Genomic DNA, 15,739 nt, shown 5'->3' with positions numbered 1-15,739 from the left:
CTAGGCCTTATCTCTGTTAGTTCGGCTTGTTGTTTTTTTTCCAGCCAGTTGGCCCCTGCAATCCCTCATGCCATGCAGGGTAGTTAAATGAAGACAAGGGCGGCCCATTTAAACATCAGTAATCACTGCAGCAGCTAATTATTGATCTCTCACAATGAATTACATGTAAAGTGACGGGTTGTGTGTGTGTGTGTGCAGGTGTACTGTAACTCATTGCACCTGGTTACACTTTCTCAATGAGACGGTTTTTCCTGCTTTGAAATGAATCCTGAAGCCTTGTTTCCAATTTTAGGTTTAAGCTCATAATGAGATCTATTTTCTTCACTTTCAAAGAAGAAGGATATTTCCTCACCCATTGTGTCTGTGTTTGTGTTTACACGTCACAGTGCATGCGCTCGTCTCGGGCTTTGTCTGCGCAAGAGTGCGCTTCACTCTCCGCATGATAATCTTATGAGCAGATTTCTGCCGATTAGCGTGTTATTTAGACGGGCTTTGAAGGTATAGCCTTTGGGTCCAACAACGACTATGGCATCAAAGGAATTCCCTAAAGCCCATCGTAAGCTCTTTTACACAACCACACGGGGGAGAGAGAGTTAGAGAGGGAGAAGAAAAATGCTTTCTTTATTCCAACGGCAGGCTTGGAATCCAGGGAATGGTGAGCTATCTGGGGTATTGTCTTAGCTAAGTTGAATAGGAATGTATCACCAAAACCCCCTGGCCTTTGCAAAAGCACAAGAGAACGTACAAAGGTTTCTTTTTTTTTTAAGAGAAAGTATGGGAAGCCTTGGTATGAGAACAGATACAAAGGGAGGATTAAATGTGGCCTCTTTGTAGCTTTCCGTGGGCACTAACCTTTAGCAAAGACAGAGGTGTCATAGCCCACTGACATCAGATCATCAGCTGAATGTCTTATCAGGCTTAATGAAATTTCTATTTCCTACACTTGGACAGCATTGTGTTTGAGATTCTCCACTGCACACTAATCTGCCAGACAGTTTTTTTGTGTTGCGCCAGAGATCACTGCCATTAGCATTGGCATAGCAGAAGCGAATGCGGTGTCATTGACCGTGAAACGTTTGGACTGATCGCGGCCGGAAATCACCCTCTCAAGCAGGTGATGGGAGCCGATATGAAAGTGAAAGTTATTCCGACCCAAAACATTCCAATGGAATTGTTCATGACATCACCTTTTGTGCAATAGTTTCAGTCAGAGACACTTGTGTCAACGAGTAGGTTATACAGTTAAAACACCTTAGACGGGCTCATTAAACTCTCCGCTGGTTATCAGGAAACCTCAATCTGATGACTAGACTTCACTAATTCACTGAGCTTGGCCACGAAATCCCAACGCGTCATCTGAATGTACAAATGAGCTGCCTCAGCAGTAATAACAGTTTGGTTATTTACTCCTATCGCCTGTATAAGTCCATACTGCTCACCTCATCTTTTGGAATTTGCCATTTGTGCAACTTCTTTTCTGTACTTCAGCCTCGAAATGAATCAGTGGATTCGTCTCAGTGCTTTGGGAGTTAATGTGACATTTAGGAATGCCCAGACTTCGCGCAGGTCACCCGCACTCGAGATTAGAGCACACTCGACTGCTTGAATCAAACTGAATTGTATCATACTGTAATAACTCTGATGGAATGAGCTTTTTTTTATTTCAGCTGGGCTCCTCTCAGCAGCTCATTTTCCTCTGCGGTATGACGCCGTAGTCTTTGAACCATAAATTAGGAGCTCGCTTCAGACACAACAGCTGTTGAGCTGCCACAGCAGTGAGCTCGTCTTCCGTAGCTGGTCTTTATCTCCTTGTATCTCTTGCTCTCTCCGCTCCTCTGGAGGAAAACATTCTTTTCTTCCAAAGCCCGAAGACGAGCTTTAGAGGAAACAATGTCACCTGAACACTTGATTGTCATTTGATTAAGAGGCCTATAGCAAAACACAAACCTCCCCTTCCTACAAAGAGTTGAGAGGGAGGCAGTCCTTCAAAGCTGCATGAATCAGGACGGGATGTGTTGGAGATGCTGGGATTACTATAATCAGCAATATAGGAGAATGGCTTTTTGAAGTGATTTGAGATGTGTTTACTTTTGGCTGCTGTGTGTAATTGTTAGGTCTTTACCTAATGGCAACGATACCAAATAAGTCATAAGGAGGTCAGGTTCATTCCAAAGCCTGATCGGTTAATTTCACACTTCTGTTGTGGAATCACCGCATGTTGAAAGGATGGTTTTATTTTAGGGTTTGAAGGTACTGAACATTGTTCAGGTGTCATGTCTTGTTCATGTGATATAGTCAGTGTATGGGCAACCATATTGCCCATAATGTGGAAAAGTCCTTTCAGGCATCAGCTCCAATATTGTGCACTGTTGTGCTTGTGCAATTTATAGCCTGCAGCAGTTTGTATGTCTATTATGCCTATTGTGTGTCTATTAAACGTATTGATTGTTAACTGCTGATGCTTGGGTTTCCTCCGTATGTGTGAAGAACTGGAGGTGGCTAGGATGAGCACAGAGGGGAACTTGCCTGATCTGAAGTTCCCACAAACGGGAGGACAGGGCAACTCTATCCACCTCTCAGCGAACACGCTAAAGCAGCACGGAAGAAATGGTGAGTCGTCGGAACATTTGAATGTGCTTTTAATGGTCCCTGTTGTTGGTTTGAAGTGTATTCATGCGTTGTACACAGAGTCTGTGCATTATGTGTTATTCAGGTCTGTAATATAACAGAAATGTAACAGACAGCATTTGACACGACTATAACGGAAACACTGTTGTATTACTTGGTGTATCAACTGCAATTAATCCACAAGTGTGTTTTTATCTTGCTGTGATATTGCATTGGGGGCTGCAATGGTTTTGTAGGAATTTCTTTCCTGATGCATGTAAATTACTTTCAATTTGACGCCCAAATCCTTTGTTGGGCCGCATATAAAGCACTGGGATCGTTCTAAGACTCCAAACACCACCCTGGCTGTAGAATTACATTCAAGCACTGCCTCTAAACTGTGAATGAGGCAGTTAGACACAATACAAAGCTATTTCCAGGAGCAATACAGCCCCATTTTTAGACTTTATTATCAGCCCATGCAAATCAGAATCGACTCAAGCTGCGCCCGGTGCCTCTCAGCTGGATGACTAAGTCTATGTCCAGCCGTGCCCGGGCGCATCGTTATAGCAGGGTGGCGGATCTTTCTCCCTCATCCAGTGCTATAGCACCCAAATTGTTTTCTTTTCATCTGAGTGAGTGATCTCAGTCACGGCGGGAGGGAATTTTCTTTCATATCAATGCCGAATATTGAGGCAGCAGGAGAGGAAAGAGAGAAAGATTAATAATAAGGAAAATGTCTGCCTTTTTCAATGCCAGTAGATGAGTGGCAACCACATTTTTTGGATGCTGAATTAAAATAACTGTTTGTTGATGTAGGGAAGATTTCTCTTTTTTTTTCTTACGGAACTATTTGGACAACCTTGACATTAGTCTCTTCTTTGTGTCTGTTTTACTTTACACTGTTTCTGATTCTTGTGTTCACAAAGCTTCAACTGAGTGGTTATTTCCAGTATTTTTCCAATGTTGCTTAAGTTGCCAAAGCCCAATAGCATATAAGCCATATAATATTATTTTAATCCTACTGCACATGAAGACAATGTTGACATTTGATACACATTGTGTGCCTCTAGCTTTGTGGCACCTTCCATTTACAGCTACTTCTGATCCTTCTAACTACCTTTACCACACACCACAGGCTGATGCTATATGTACATCAAGCAGCTACGTGTGGGTTGAAGGTTAACAAAGGCAAGAAAAAGAAGAAGCAACATGAGTCAATTATTTTAGCTCATTTTTTCTAACTAATATGTATTTTCAACAATCATTTGATGTTTTAATGTTGGGGTGTCCACATACTTTTCTCCATGTCGGGTATTCTTTACTCACTTGTCACTTGTGGGAGAGTGACCACTTAACCCTGCTCGTCTGCTTGCAGGTGAGATTCGGATAGCGTTCGTGCTGTACAAACACATCGGGGTCTACCTTTCAACGGAGAATGCCAGCATGAAGCTGGGCAGCGAAGCCATGGCGACCAATTACTCTGTCATTGTCAACTCACCGGTGATCACGGCTGCCATCAACAAGGACTCGAACAAAGTCTACCTCTCTGACCCTGTCATTTTTACCATTAGACATCTACAGGTAATGTTCTGTCTCTGAGTGTGTGACTCAGTTGAGATGTGCTTTGTTTTTCCTTTGATGTGACTGTGTCTGCATTTAATGGGCTTTTTGTCTCTTTCCACTTTACTTTCACACAAAAACACGCTTGCATATTGCATGTGCCTCCTTAATAGAACCCTTTCATCACAATTCTCTCTATCCCTGAAGTGCAACAAAAATGTAGAAATCCCATCTCAGGCAAAGAAAATGAAGTTAATATGACGTTCTATTCAACGGGAGGTGTGAAAAATTGCTCACAAGGTGATGCTGGAGATGCATGTTGTTGTTTATTAGTTTGAACAAATACCATTCTGATCTCTTGAACAAATATCAGTCATATTGAGCCTCGCTCGAGGCTGCTTAGTCATTGTGGGGAGTCGCAACTTCTCCCTCTTGACTCCATTATCTTCTCCACACTCTGCCACCCTCGAAATATCCCTGTTTTGTCTACAAACAGCGCCCTCAGCGATTATCAAGGATGTTGAACAACCGTAAGAGAATTGCAGCGGGTCTCATGTGTAGGAGGGACCTGGAAGGAAGAAACAACGGCGGAAAAATACACAGCGCGCTGAGGGATAAAGAGAGTGTGAAAGGACGAGCGCTTATGGATATCAAAATGAAATGATGGGAAAATGTCAGGGTGCAATGTCAGCGCAGTTATTGCTGTGACTCACCTGCCTTAAGTGTAATTTGTAATTTGGATCCTAGATTCAGTCATTTTACTGTTCGTCTAATGTTGGGGCACTGGAGCTTTCATAGCCTTTTCTTGCTCAGATCAAGTCATTTCAATAAAACAGTGCCCTTTTGGAAAAGTGTGTTTTCTGCACTGTAGCCTCTTCTGCTCGTAACAAGAGAGCTGCTGCTTGTATTGTCATTTCAACTGAAGTGACATAGACATACATCATTTACATATAGAGTACATTTTATGTACACCAAGGGCTGTACAATTAATAATATAATAATAATGATTACAAACATGTGCAATGAATTAAATTTGATTGGATGCAATATTGATGTTTTGCATAGAGCGCCAACAAGGCGCTCTGGTGTATCGAATCAAACGCTCCCTATTCTCTGGTAAACTGGTAAACAGACAGAGGTGTTGTTAAGAGAACACTTTGATTAACTGGTCGTTGCTGCAGGCAAGAACAATGGAGAAATTATGCATTTCATTTGGTCTACACTACATTACACTATTGTTGTATTATTTCTGTTTTGATCTCAGCTTGACTTACATTTGGCTCGACAAATCAAAGACAACTAGATAACTGTGATCATTTCATTTGTATGAACTAGGTGAACTAAATGCCGCCCCTGCATAGAGAACATTGTTAGCACAAATTAGTCTATACATGACGCTCCCTGCCAGAATAAAAGGTATTAATATGTATCTCAGGTATGTTGAGTTGACTTCAACTTTGCCCTTGAAAATAAACCGTAGTTATCTAAACTCTCCTAACAAGCCGGGGTTCCTGTTTTTTGGGCTTCCCACACTTAAGTCCCCTTCTCAACCGTGGTGTTTTGGATCACTAGTCTTCTGGGATGATGATGTGTCCTCTAGTTATTGTTTTGCTTCCTTGCCTCACCACTTAATGGGACCAATTAAATCCATTAATGGAACAGAGGGTCATCCTATCTCCTTGCTATGGGATATTTTACGCAGGGTTTGGATGTGTGAAGGGTAAACTCAGTCAGCGGCAAATTTACATTCGCAGATAAACCTTATTAGACTAATTACCCTACAGCAAGTGTGAAAATATGAACAACTACAGCCCCTCATGGTGTTAATAGTAAGACAGCAGACGTGTTTAACCTTGGAGGCTGTGAGTCACAAAGCAAAGGATCCTGAGTGTGCTCTCCTTTGTTACCGAAGCTACAAAAGAAATTGGGCTCGAGAGGGAAAGGCCGTTGATGTTTCTGTTTATCAGCAGTTATGTTTTGTTGTGCTCGTGTGTTACTCAACCTCAGTGGTCGTGGGTGACTTTTATAAAATGGCAAGCGAGTTAGCAGGGAGGTGTGCTTGTCGTTAGGGCCGTAGCCCGTCACAGACAGCGGTGGTACCCATTAAACAGTGGGGTAGTCAATTTTCATGCAGTGAAAGTTAAAGAGAAAGGTCAAAAAACAATGAAAAACAGGCATGGGGCTGCTTGATGCTGTCAGTAAAACCACCTGCTATTCACTTTAGAATGGATACGGATTGCAGTGGGGGAAAAATGAAGCTGATTTGATGATGTTTATTCTGCCAACAAAGGAAGGTAGAAATGGATAAAGCGAGTATGTGATTAACTCCAGACCCCTGTGTTGTACTTAGCGAGGGGACATGCTGTATCTCTTCCTGTTATTAATTCCACTGTGTCTGATTCTACTTATGTATTCATGTTTTGGCCCTCCAACAGCAATCTGAGGAGAACTTCAACCCCAACTGTTCATTCTGGAGTTACTCCAAGAGAACCATGACTGGTTACTGGTCGACGCAGGACTGCCGCTTGCTAGGCACCAACAGGACACACACCACATGCTCCTGTACCCATCTAACCAATTTTGCTGTCCTCATGGCCCATGTGGACGTCAAGGTAGGCCAGCTCTTCTCCTATTCTTGCTTCTCAATGGACATATGTCTCCACCAAAATGTGCAATTCACCAAATGCATTTGAGAGAAATGAAAATGCACCGGTCCATTATGGTTTACCCAGCCAGTCCATTCCAGGTTGATAGATTGACAAGAAAAGTAAGCCAGTGTGATTGTAAAGCAGTTGCTGTTTGTCAATATATATTTTATATTTTCCTTGCTTTTTAGTTCACAAGGTAAAATAGAATAAGTGTTTTTGAACCTTCACAGCACTTTGTAGACTAACATTTAAAGTGCCAGTATACACACCCCATTCATATGATTTTAAATAGTGACCCTTTCAGTGTAAAGTGTGTATTGATCGCAGCCACCTTAAACGTCCAATGTGTGAAGCAGCCCAAATATAAGATTGGCTCCAGTGGATGGAGTGTTTTGTGCACGCAGCTGTTTAAGAGCTGCAGCATACAATGCCTCTTTGGTTTTATGAGTAATGATTTGTTTTGGCCTTCAAACCTTTTTCAAAGTCCATATATGACATCAGAACATACTTCTGTTGATATGTACTGGACTTTATGTTTCTTAAATGTAAATCTCAAAGGAACAGTCAATTTGGGACGGTGACTGATTTGCTTTCCTGCCAGGACTCACTGTAGGTGAGAAGACTGAGCGGCATCTATCTTCTCCACAAATGATCCGCAAGACAATACATTATTTTCCCTTGAAATATATATACAGTATATATATATATATATATATATATATATATAGTATATGTATTGTACTTTATCAGCCACATTTATATATCTTTATAAAGGGATTGAAACCAAAGATCAAGATTTATTTTGAGTCCGAGCCTTTTCCATCTTCCCTCTTTATTAATGCATGAATGTGTTTTTTTTATTTATTTATGTGAAGACAGAAAGGAGGAACAACATTGCAGGATTGTCTCAGTGCACCATTTGCTTTTTTGCCTTCGGGGTAAACGCAGAGACAAAGTGAAATGAGTACAGTAAGTGTGAATGTAAATGTGGAGTGCTTGAGTTTAATTCATTGGGAGGTGCTAATGGAAGTTGAAAAAAACCCTTTTGTAATTTGGCTGTGAGATTTGTGTGGAGTGATTACTGAGGGGAAAAAAATACAAAGGGAGAGAAGACCAGTAGAATTGTGTTGAAAACGGAAAGGGAAGGAGGATTGCCGGTCAGGGAGGAAGTTGTGCCGTAGTTCTGATGCTGACAGACAGCTTAATCATTTCTGTCATTGGAAGTCTGAGGAGCTTGCTGCTGACGGAGCAGAGTAGTTCTTGGTATCTGTTTTGGCATCTCTCTCCAGAGCCTCTCCTCTGAATCGGTGGGGAAAAAAACACTCTGAGGGCCGTCCCAGTTGGCCCTCTCCCACTCAACCACTAGTCCTTCCTTCACCTTCCTTTTTTCCCCAATCTGACTCCATCCCTCGTTTTTTTTTTTTTACACATAGTCCCAATGCTCGAACCCAATCGCAAAAAAACAATCACGCACACTATCATACACAGTCTAAAATTCTGCTGGGAGGTCCTGGGTGATATGGTTTACTTCTAGCGAGAGAGAGCCACTATTTGTCACTCAGCAGCGTGACTTTTGGACCCACTAAGTTCTCTGCAGGACTGAAGCCGAGTCTGGAATAGAGAGGGAGCCGCGAAGAATGGAATCCTTCACGCAGTGAAAGCGAAGCAGAAAAAAAAAAAAAGGAAGCAGTAAAAGGAGCGCTTTCAGTCAAGCCAGTCCCTAACATTTTGGAAAGCCTGGCTTGCTTGTTGCACTGCATTCACCGGAGGAAAGTGGACAGTAGTTACACCCTCAGCTCTGAGTGACAGCGATTTCCCCCCCTCCCTTATGCTTTATCTTTTCCACTTGGATGTTATAAAAGCCCGCTTGTTGGAAGGTGCCACTGAATGGGAGATACGGAGGCTTTTCATTTGCCAAACTGTCACAGCGTTATATCTGAGAACACACTGCATGTAGGGAAAGTGGGAATGTGTGCGAGAGAGGCAGAGAAAGAAATTTCATAAATTGAAGAGACTATCTGTTTTTTGTATCCATGGCAACACAACATACCACCGCTGATCTCTGCATTGTTATTACTCATTACCCTCAGAGCAACAGATTATATTCTAACCTTGTTTATTTCTCAGTGGCATCGCTGAAAGAAAAGATAGGCAAGCTGCAATTACAATTTCTTTCGGAGGACAGATGCTCACTACAGTATCACCATCATCTTTCATCTTGTTGTTTTGGTCGATGGATCGTGTGCACACTAGCTGGGAATAGTGGTAGTGTTATATTCAGGGATCTTTATGTTCAGCTTGATAAGATGTCTTCTGTATTACGTTTTTTTCGTGTTACATTTTTAGCACCAAGTTCAGATTGCATTTGAAGTGCCACATGCTTCATACGAACTAGAAGTGTCAAAACGACCCTACTTGTGCGTGTGACATTATGACCGGTGTCATTTTGTCCTTCACAGTGATTTGAAGTCACCGCATGGTTTTGGACGCTTGAACTTTTAACAGTTTTGATGAGCAGAATACGAATGTGTTTTTATGTTCCAGCTCATATCTAGTAGAAAAATATGCCAATCCTGTGTGGGAAATTGTATTTGTGGATGTTGATTTTCTCCAAATGAGATGTGACAAATCATTATACATAATTATAGAATCATAGCTGACATGTTTCATGGTCTTTAGATCAGTTACCAACCATAGAGTTTAAGATTTCCGAGGTCTACTTACTCAACTTTTGTTATACAACTAATGTATGTGCACAAATGTACCAGTTAACTGCCTTGTAATCATGCTGAACCCGTCTTTGATTGTGAGTGTGGGGAAGGTGAAAACGTTGCCCCCCGATTCGTATTCATAAGAATCCCTTGAACTCGAATGTACTGTATATGAGATTATTAGATGGACTCGGCAATGGAGAAACTCCAGACTGTGTCTCATCGGGATTAATTATGTTTCAAGTCAATTAGTTCCTCAGACTAATTTTCAATTCACATTCATTGTAGATGTTTGAATATCTGCCTAGCCAAGGATGTTTAGAGCCGTAGTGGTAAATGCAATATCCTTTTTTTTTTTTTTTCAAGGTTCCAATCGTGAAATCTTTTTCAAGTGTCACGCTCACAAGAACTCATTGAAGTCAAATATCTAACTCAAGCCTGCTACTTTTCAGAAGTACACCCACTCAAAGGATATCTGTCAGATACAGGGAATCAGGTAACCGCCACTTAGGTGATCACAAGGGCATCAAGCGCTGCCACTGCTGCCTGTGTTGCCACTCAAGCCCTTTGTTAGCTAATTTTGAGCTATCTAGCCAGAGAGCTGATGCCTTTGACTGAATCCCAAAATCCGAGAAGCGCCGTTGGCCACATAAACAAATTAAAACTGTACTCGCAGACGGCAGCTGCGTGTGAGAGATTATATGTCTCTTGTATCTTTACAGAATGATAGCAAACAGGGTTTTTGGAGCAAGTGAGATGTGAGAGTGGGTGTACTTGAATGTGACTTTGCTAAGAACGCTGATGATTCTCACCTCAAGATGTCCTGTTTCTGAGCCGAACACATTCATTCCAATTGAAGATCCTTGATATAGATTAAATACTAAATAAATTCATTCCACTTGGACCTTTCTGGGTCACTTGGTCTCGCTTCAGCAGATGCAGAAGCTCTATCAATGTCACGATAGCAAACCACGAATGGCTACTATATCATCAGGGTCTGCTTCTAACATAGGTTTTCTAATGGTTCATGCCCATTCCAGCTCCTTAAGCTCTTTACTGAACCCTTACCTTTGAATTCAAGTCCGCCATTTGTGAAGCTAGCTAGTGGGCATTGAGATTAAAGCAAATGTTTTAAATATGGGCAGCTCAAGAAATATAGACCTGCTGTGGTTCCACCTACAGGCTATTATTTACGCAGTAGATGCGTGTGCTAAGATAGGCCCCAGGGAGGCATGGAGCCACTGGTAAGTGTCACTATTCCCGACAGACCAGTTCGTATAAATCAATGGCACATCCCACTGGATGATGGAGAGGGTGATATTTGGGTAGCATTAATCACTGTCTTTATAGAACATCTCCACCCTGGCACCATCAGACAATAGCTATGATGAGAAAGGACAGTCAAGGTTAGTTGTGTATTTCACCATGTCGCGTACGCACGGCACTGTGCACACAGCCAGGGAGATGCTTCAAAATAATTCTGTTCATATGTTTAAGGCACATTCAGAGAAGACGGAGAGCACGTTTAACAGAAAGTCCTGCTTGTCCATTTTACATAGTTATTGTAGCTTAGAACACAGTGTGACATTAGCTGCATGTGTTGAATGTCAACTCCCGCCAAGCAAGCCGGAATCTCTCCCCCAGCCCTTTTAAATGTGACGAATTTGCCAGGACCCCTGATTCATATGCCCTCTCTGCAACTGTTCCTCATCCCTGTGCAGATCATAAATCCTTGGTCATACCGGAGGTGAACTTGTCACATGACTCCCTGCAGTGGGCCACTACCCCTTAGCGCAACTGTCTGCCCTGCCTGACCGTATTTCATGAGTCAAAGCCCAGCTCTGGAGGCATATAGCGAGATTTATGCATTTTAATTGGATTGGCTTCATGGCCCCATGCTGAGAGCAGTTCTTTGGGGTATAAAGGATTGAAGCTCTGTTCTCTTCACCGCGTCACCGTGTCACGCATTTCCGAGAGTTGGTTCAGGAGACTCTGGCTTTGGACATGGAATGCTATGGTTAATAGGTGTGTAAGATGTGAAGTGAAGTTCAGATGGCTTGGTCGTGTTGACCAGTGTGCGGAGCACCTCTGCTCCTCTTTGTCAGACTGCTTGAGTGCCAGGAAACCTTATTTTGTGCTGCGTGCGAGCAGATCAGGGGCGAAGCCAATCTCTTCAGGCATCCGTCTGGAATGAAAAATATGTGTGTTTAAGAAATAAGAGAAAAATGTAGAAGAGAAAGATTGGAAGACAAATCGAATAAATGTGCCTCGCCCTGCTAAGTAACATGGATGCTATATGACTCGACCGCCTTTCCGACACAGCGAGTGGATTTCAGAGCAAATCACGTCTGCCCACTTCAGAGACCCCAAGACTGATTCCCATCGTTGAGGCTTGTTCGGTGTGAGGTTAGGTGCAGAGGCTCTGCAGATCATTTGCCAATTGCCATCCTGCCTGGGCAGACCTGCGAGTAAAAGGAAACTTTTCAGCAGAGACATTGTGGCCGGCGTCGTCTCAGCCATCATCCACCTTCCAGAACAAAGAAATCATTCCTCAGTAAATCCATCATCCAGGTGTAGATACACTCCGCACACACACCCCCCCACACACTTTCTCTCTCTCTCTCTCTCTCTATCTCTCTCTCTCTCTCTCTCTCTCTCTCTCTCTCTCTAGCGTTGTCTCTTTCTCTCTAGCGTTGTCTCTTTCTCTCTAGCGTTGTCTCTTTCTCTCTAGCGTTGTCTCTTTCTCTCTAGCGTTGTCTCTTTCTCTCTCTTGCTCTGTTGCCTTCTCTTTCTCTCTGACCTGGCCCCTCTCCAATTGAATGTGAGATTGTGATGGATAGAGCCTGCAGCCAGTGCACAGCTCACTAGCCCGGTAGACCTCAGGGCCCCCTCACAATGCATTGCAGCTAGTACCACCCACCGCATCAATACCTTTTGTAATGCAGCGGACTGAAAACAGACTTATATGTCGCATGCATAACGTACCTACAGAGCATGCAAACACAAACGATATCCGATTCCTTTTTTTTTGCCATACTATAATATGAGTTTTTATGATATAACATACTCGTACTTCTGGACATGCTGTATGCCCCCCTCTAAAGTAAGGGTGCTGAAATCAGTCTTACTTTCACACAGACGTACACACACACACACACACACACACACACACACACACACACACACACACACACACACACACAGACAGACAGACAGACAGACAGACACAGACAGACGTCTGCTCTATGTAACATCTTGCCAGCCCCCCCCCCCCAGCCCTCCAACATATACACAACGGCTCATCAGGCAGGAAAATCAAAAGAGCGCACTCCCCAGACTCAAGGAGCACTGCGGCTGTTATTGTACCAGAGCCCCTTAATGATCAGCATCTGTTCCCCTCTCTGCTAGCGTTAGCTGAGCTGCCACTAAACAAGGCTTTTGTGCAATACGTCACCCCCCAAGTTTCCTCACTCTTAACTTGACTGGTGTGAGGAAGAAAAGACGTAAACGCCCGTGGCTGTTGATAGTCTGTCTCTCCCTGCCCCCGTGGAAAATACTGCTGACTGTGGTCGAAATATGATTTAAAGAGATGCTTGTTTGAGAGACATATTAGACATATAGTATGCTTTTGCGGCGTTATTTCTCAACGTAAGCAAATATTTTCTTGGGTTTGTCCAACGCTACAGCTCAGAGTCATGCATTATTTGCTGAAGGCCAAGGCTGTGTACACACCTTTGATATCAAACTGCCAAACTGCACTCTGAAGTCTGGTAGTTAATAGACGGTGTCAGTCTTTGATGTATACACAGTTAAAAGGAGTTTATCTTTGCTTTCACCTGTGCTGGGGTATTTTTAACTGTCTGTCAATGCTAATCAGCCGTTACCATTAAGTATGGAGCATTCTTCTGTGTTTAAATAATTCCTGTTTGATCTTCATTAGCATTCAGACGTAGTCGTCAAGTCAGCATTTAAAAGTTGTACCGAGATGGTACTTGAGTCCCAGCAGGAATGATAGTCAGTTGTCTGGAGGTTGGCAGATTTCTTTAAAATTACCTCCCCCACAACCACTTTCACTCGTTTCCTCCCTTCTTTGAATCAAAGCCCAGCAGGATGAAAAAGAGGACGATCCCTTTGGGAAATTAGGAAGCCTTAAAAGCTGCCCAAAGTGCCTGCATACAGTAATTATCTCTCTGATGCCCACCCCATGTTTTACACATAGGAGACACTTATTTAAGCCTGTGTCATTATTTGGCGTCTATCTTGGCAAGTCTTTTCTTCCCTACTGGTAGCATGATACAAAATTGTAAGATGACAGTGCAGTCCCTGATACCATATGTGAAATGTACAGGGAACGTAGGCATCTGTTTTGCTGACGTGTGCTTGTGCACAGTTAAATCTTCAGATGTACCCCCAACAGCTTTGTCAGATAAATCAGGAACCCCATCATGCACACCACCTGCCGTGTTCCAAATGCGTTCTCTTCAAATGATTTTAAACTGGATATTATTTAACTTCTCATGATTTTAAGTGGATACTACAGTATTTGTATACAATTGAACGTTGCACTACTACCACTTGGAGCAGCAGTAGCTGGTCATTTCAACAATGTATCCATTACTTTTAGCTATTTTAACTATTTATCCTTTTCTGTTCATTTCAACTGTTTATCATTTTATTCTACTTTTAGGTATTTCATTATCTGTTCATCTAATTGTAATCTCTATTCCATCACATTAGTTGAGCTACTCCTCAATGTTGGTACCCAATGGGGTTCAAGAACCCTTGTTTGGGAATCGCTGTTTTGGGGGATTTCCGTGCTGTTTGCTGATCAAGCAAGAAAGGCCCTGGGCCTGTAATAGGTGACAAGATGCCACCTATTACACATTGCTAATAAAGCTCCAATCCTAACAGTCCTATGTTTTACCCTGGGCAGGATCTTGGCAGAATGTCACTTGTAATGTCTTTGCTTTCATGTGTTTAAGGCCACAGAAGTCAGTCATTCTGCAGATTCTGCTGTTTTAGTGTGTGTTGCCTTTCCCCACTTCTGTCCAAGTATCCCTATGTGCACTTTGCTTTTATGGACTGATGTAAATTTTCTTTCATGGCTGCAGTGGAATCACTGTTGATTCTTATCTCTCCCGTAAAGGCACAAATTTATTGTCAGCAAAAGGCGTTTTAGTGCCCAAAACTGGCTGTGGTGGCAAATTACTGTTTGAGAAGAGAAAATAATCTAAAAGGATCAGTGAAAGCTTGACCATGTTGTGGTTTGATTGTATTTATGTTGTGTTGGTGTGAGACACCTGCTGCCCTTTGGACTGCTCACTTTGTTGCCTGAGTAAAAATGAAGCGGGGGGGCATTTTAGATTGATTCACACTGACTAATTCATGATTCATATCTGCCACCTGTGACTGGCTCTGTCGTGGTTTATTGGATGGTCGCATGCACTTCACACCCAGAAACTAAAAACTAAATAAATCATGAAAATAGAAGCTTTTGAGTTGCTGCTGGAACAGAATGGTGAATTAATTGTATGTTCATGTTTACATTTTATGCTTTTTGCTTCACAAATGAATCCTTGTACATGGCATACTCACATTGAAGTGTCATTACAGTTTTGTCAAATACTAAAATGTGGTTATTGGTGCAATAATAAGACTATATTAAAAGGATGATGACAACCAACAATGGACTGGACATTTTTGACCATTTTCTCTCATCACCTCCCCTACAGAACACAGACCCGGTTCATGACATGCTTCTTGATGTCATTACTTGGGTTGGCATCCTCCTGTCCCTGGTCTGCCTGCTCATCAGCCTCTTCACCTTCTGCTTCTTCCGCGGCCTCCAGAGTGATCGTAACACCATCCATAAGAACCTCTGCATCAGCTTGTTCATCGCCGAGTCCCTGTTCCTCGTGGGGATCAATCGGGGTGACCAGCCGGTAAGACTACCGCTGATGGATACTTACTTAAGTATTGATTTATTTAGCACTGTTGCATTTAGCATGCTGCACAAAATACTGCAAAATAGTGAAAACCTTTAATTAAAGGTGCAGTGTGCAGCATTTAAGGGGTTGCATTGGCCGAAATGGAATATAATATCATTCTGTACAGTGCCTTGAAAAGATATTAGATATAGATATACCCACTTGGACTTTATTTCTATTTTATTGCATTATGACCTGGAATTAAAGTGGATTATTATTTGGA

The 15,739-nt window shown here is 42.5% G+C and overlaps 1 protein-coding gene across 8 annotated transcripts in view; it reads left to right on the top strand.

Annotated features, from left to right (window-relative positions):
* Positions 1 to 15,739, top strand: part of LOC137874605 (adhesion G protein-coupled receptor L3-like) — a 207,278-nt gene that overhangs the window by 160,926 nt on the left and 30,613 nt on the right. For all 8 annotated transcript variants that reach the window (XM_068713377.1, XM_068713379.1, XM_068713381.1 and 5 more), the window contains 4 exons: positions 2,488 to 2,610; positions 3,986 to 4,191; positions 6,606 to 6,782; positions 15,262 to 15,471. In XM_068713377.1, coding sequence (XP_068569478.1) covers positions 2,488 to 2,610; positions 3,986 to 4,191; positions 6,606 to 6,782; positions 15,262 to 15,471 — 716 coding nt within the window. The remainder of the gene's footprint in view (positions 1 to 2,487; positions 2,611 to 3,985; positions 4,192 to 6,605; positions 6,783 to 15,261; positions 15,472 to 15,739) is intronic.

The sequence above is a fragment of the Cebidichthys violaceus genome, unplaced genomic scaffold, assembly GCF_023349555.1.
Source record: "Cebidichthys violaceus isolate CVI_PGR_0920_01 unplaced genomic scaffold, fCebVio1.0.p SCAF_19, whole genome shotgun sequence".
In the NCBI taxonomy this organism is placed as follows: domain Eukaryota; kingdom Metazoa; phylum Chordata; class Actinopteri; order Perciformes; family Stichaeidae; genus Cebidichthys; species Cebidichthys violaceus.
This window is presented reverse-complemented; position numbering and strand designations above follow the sequence as displayed.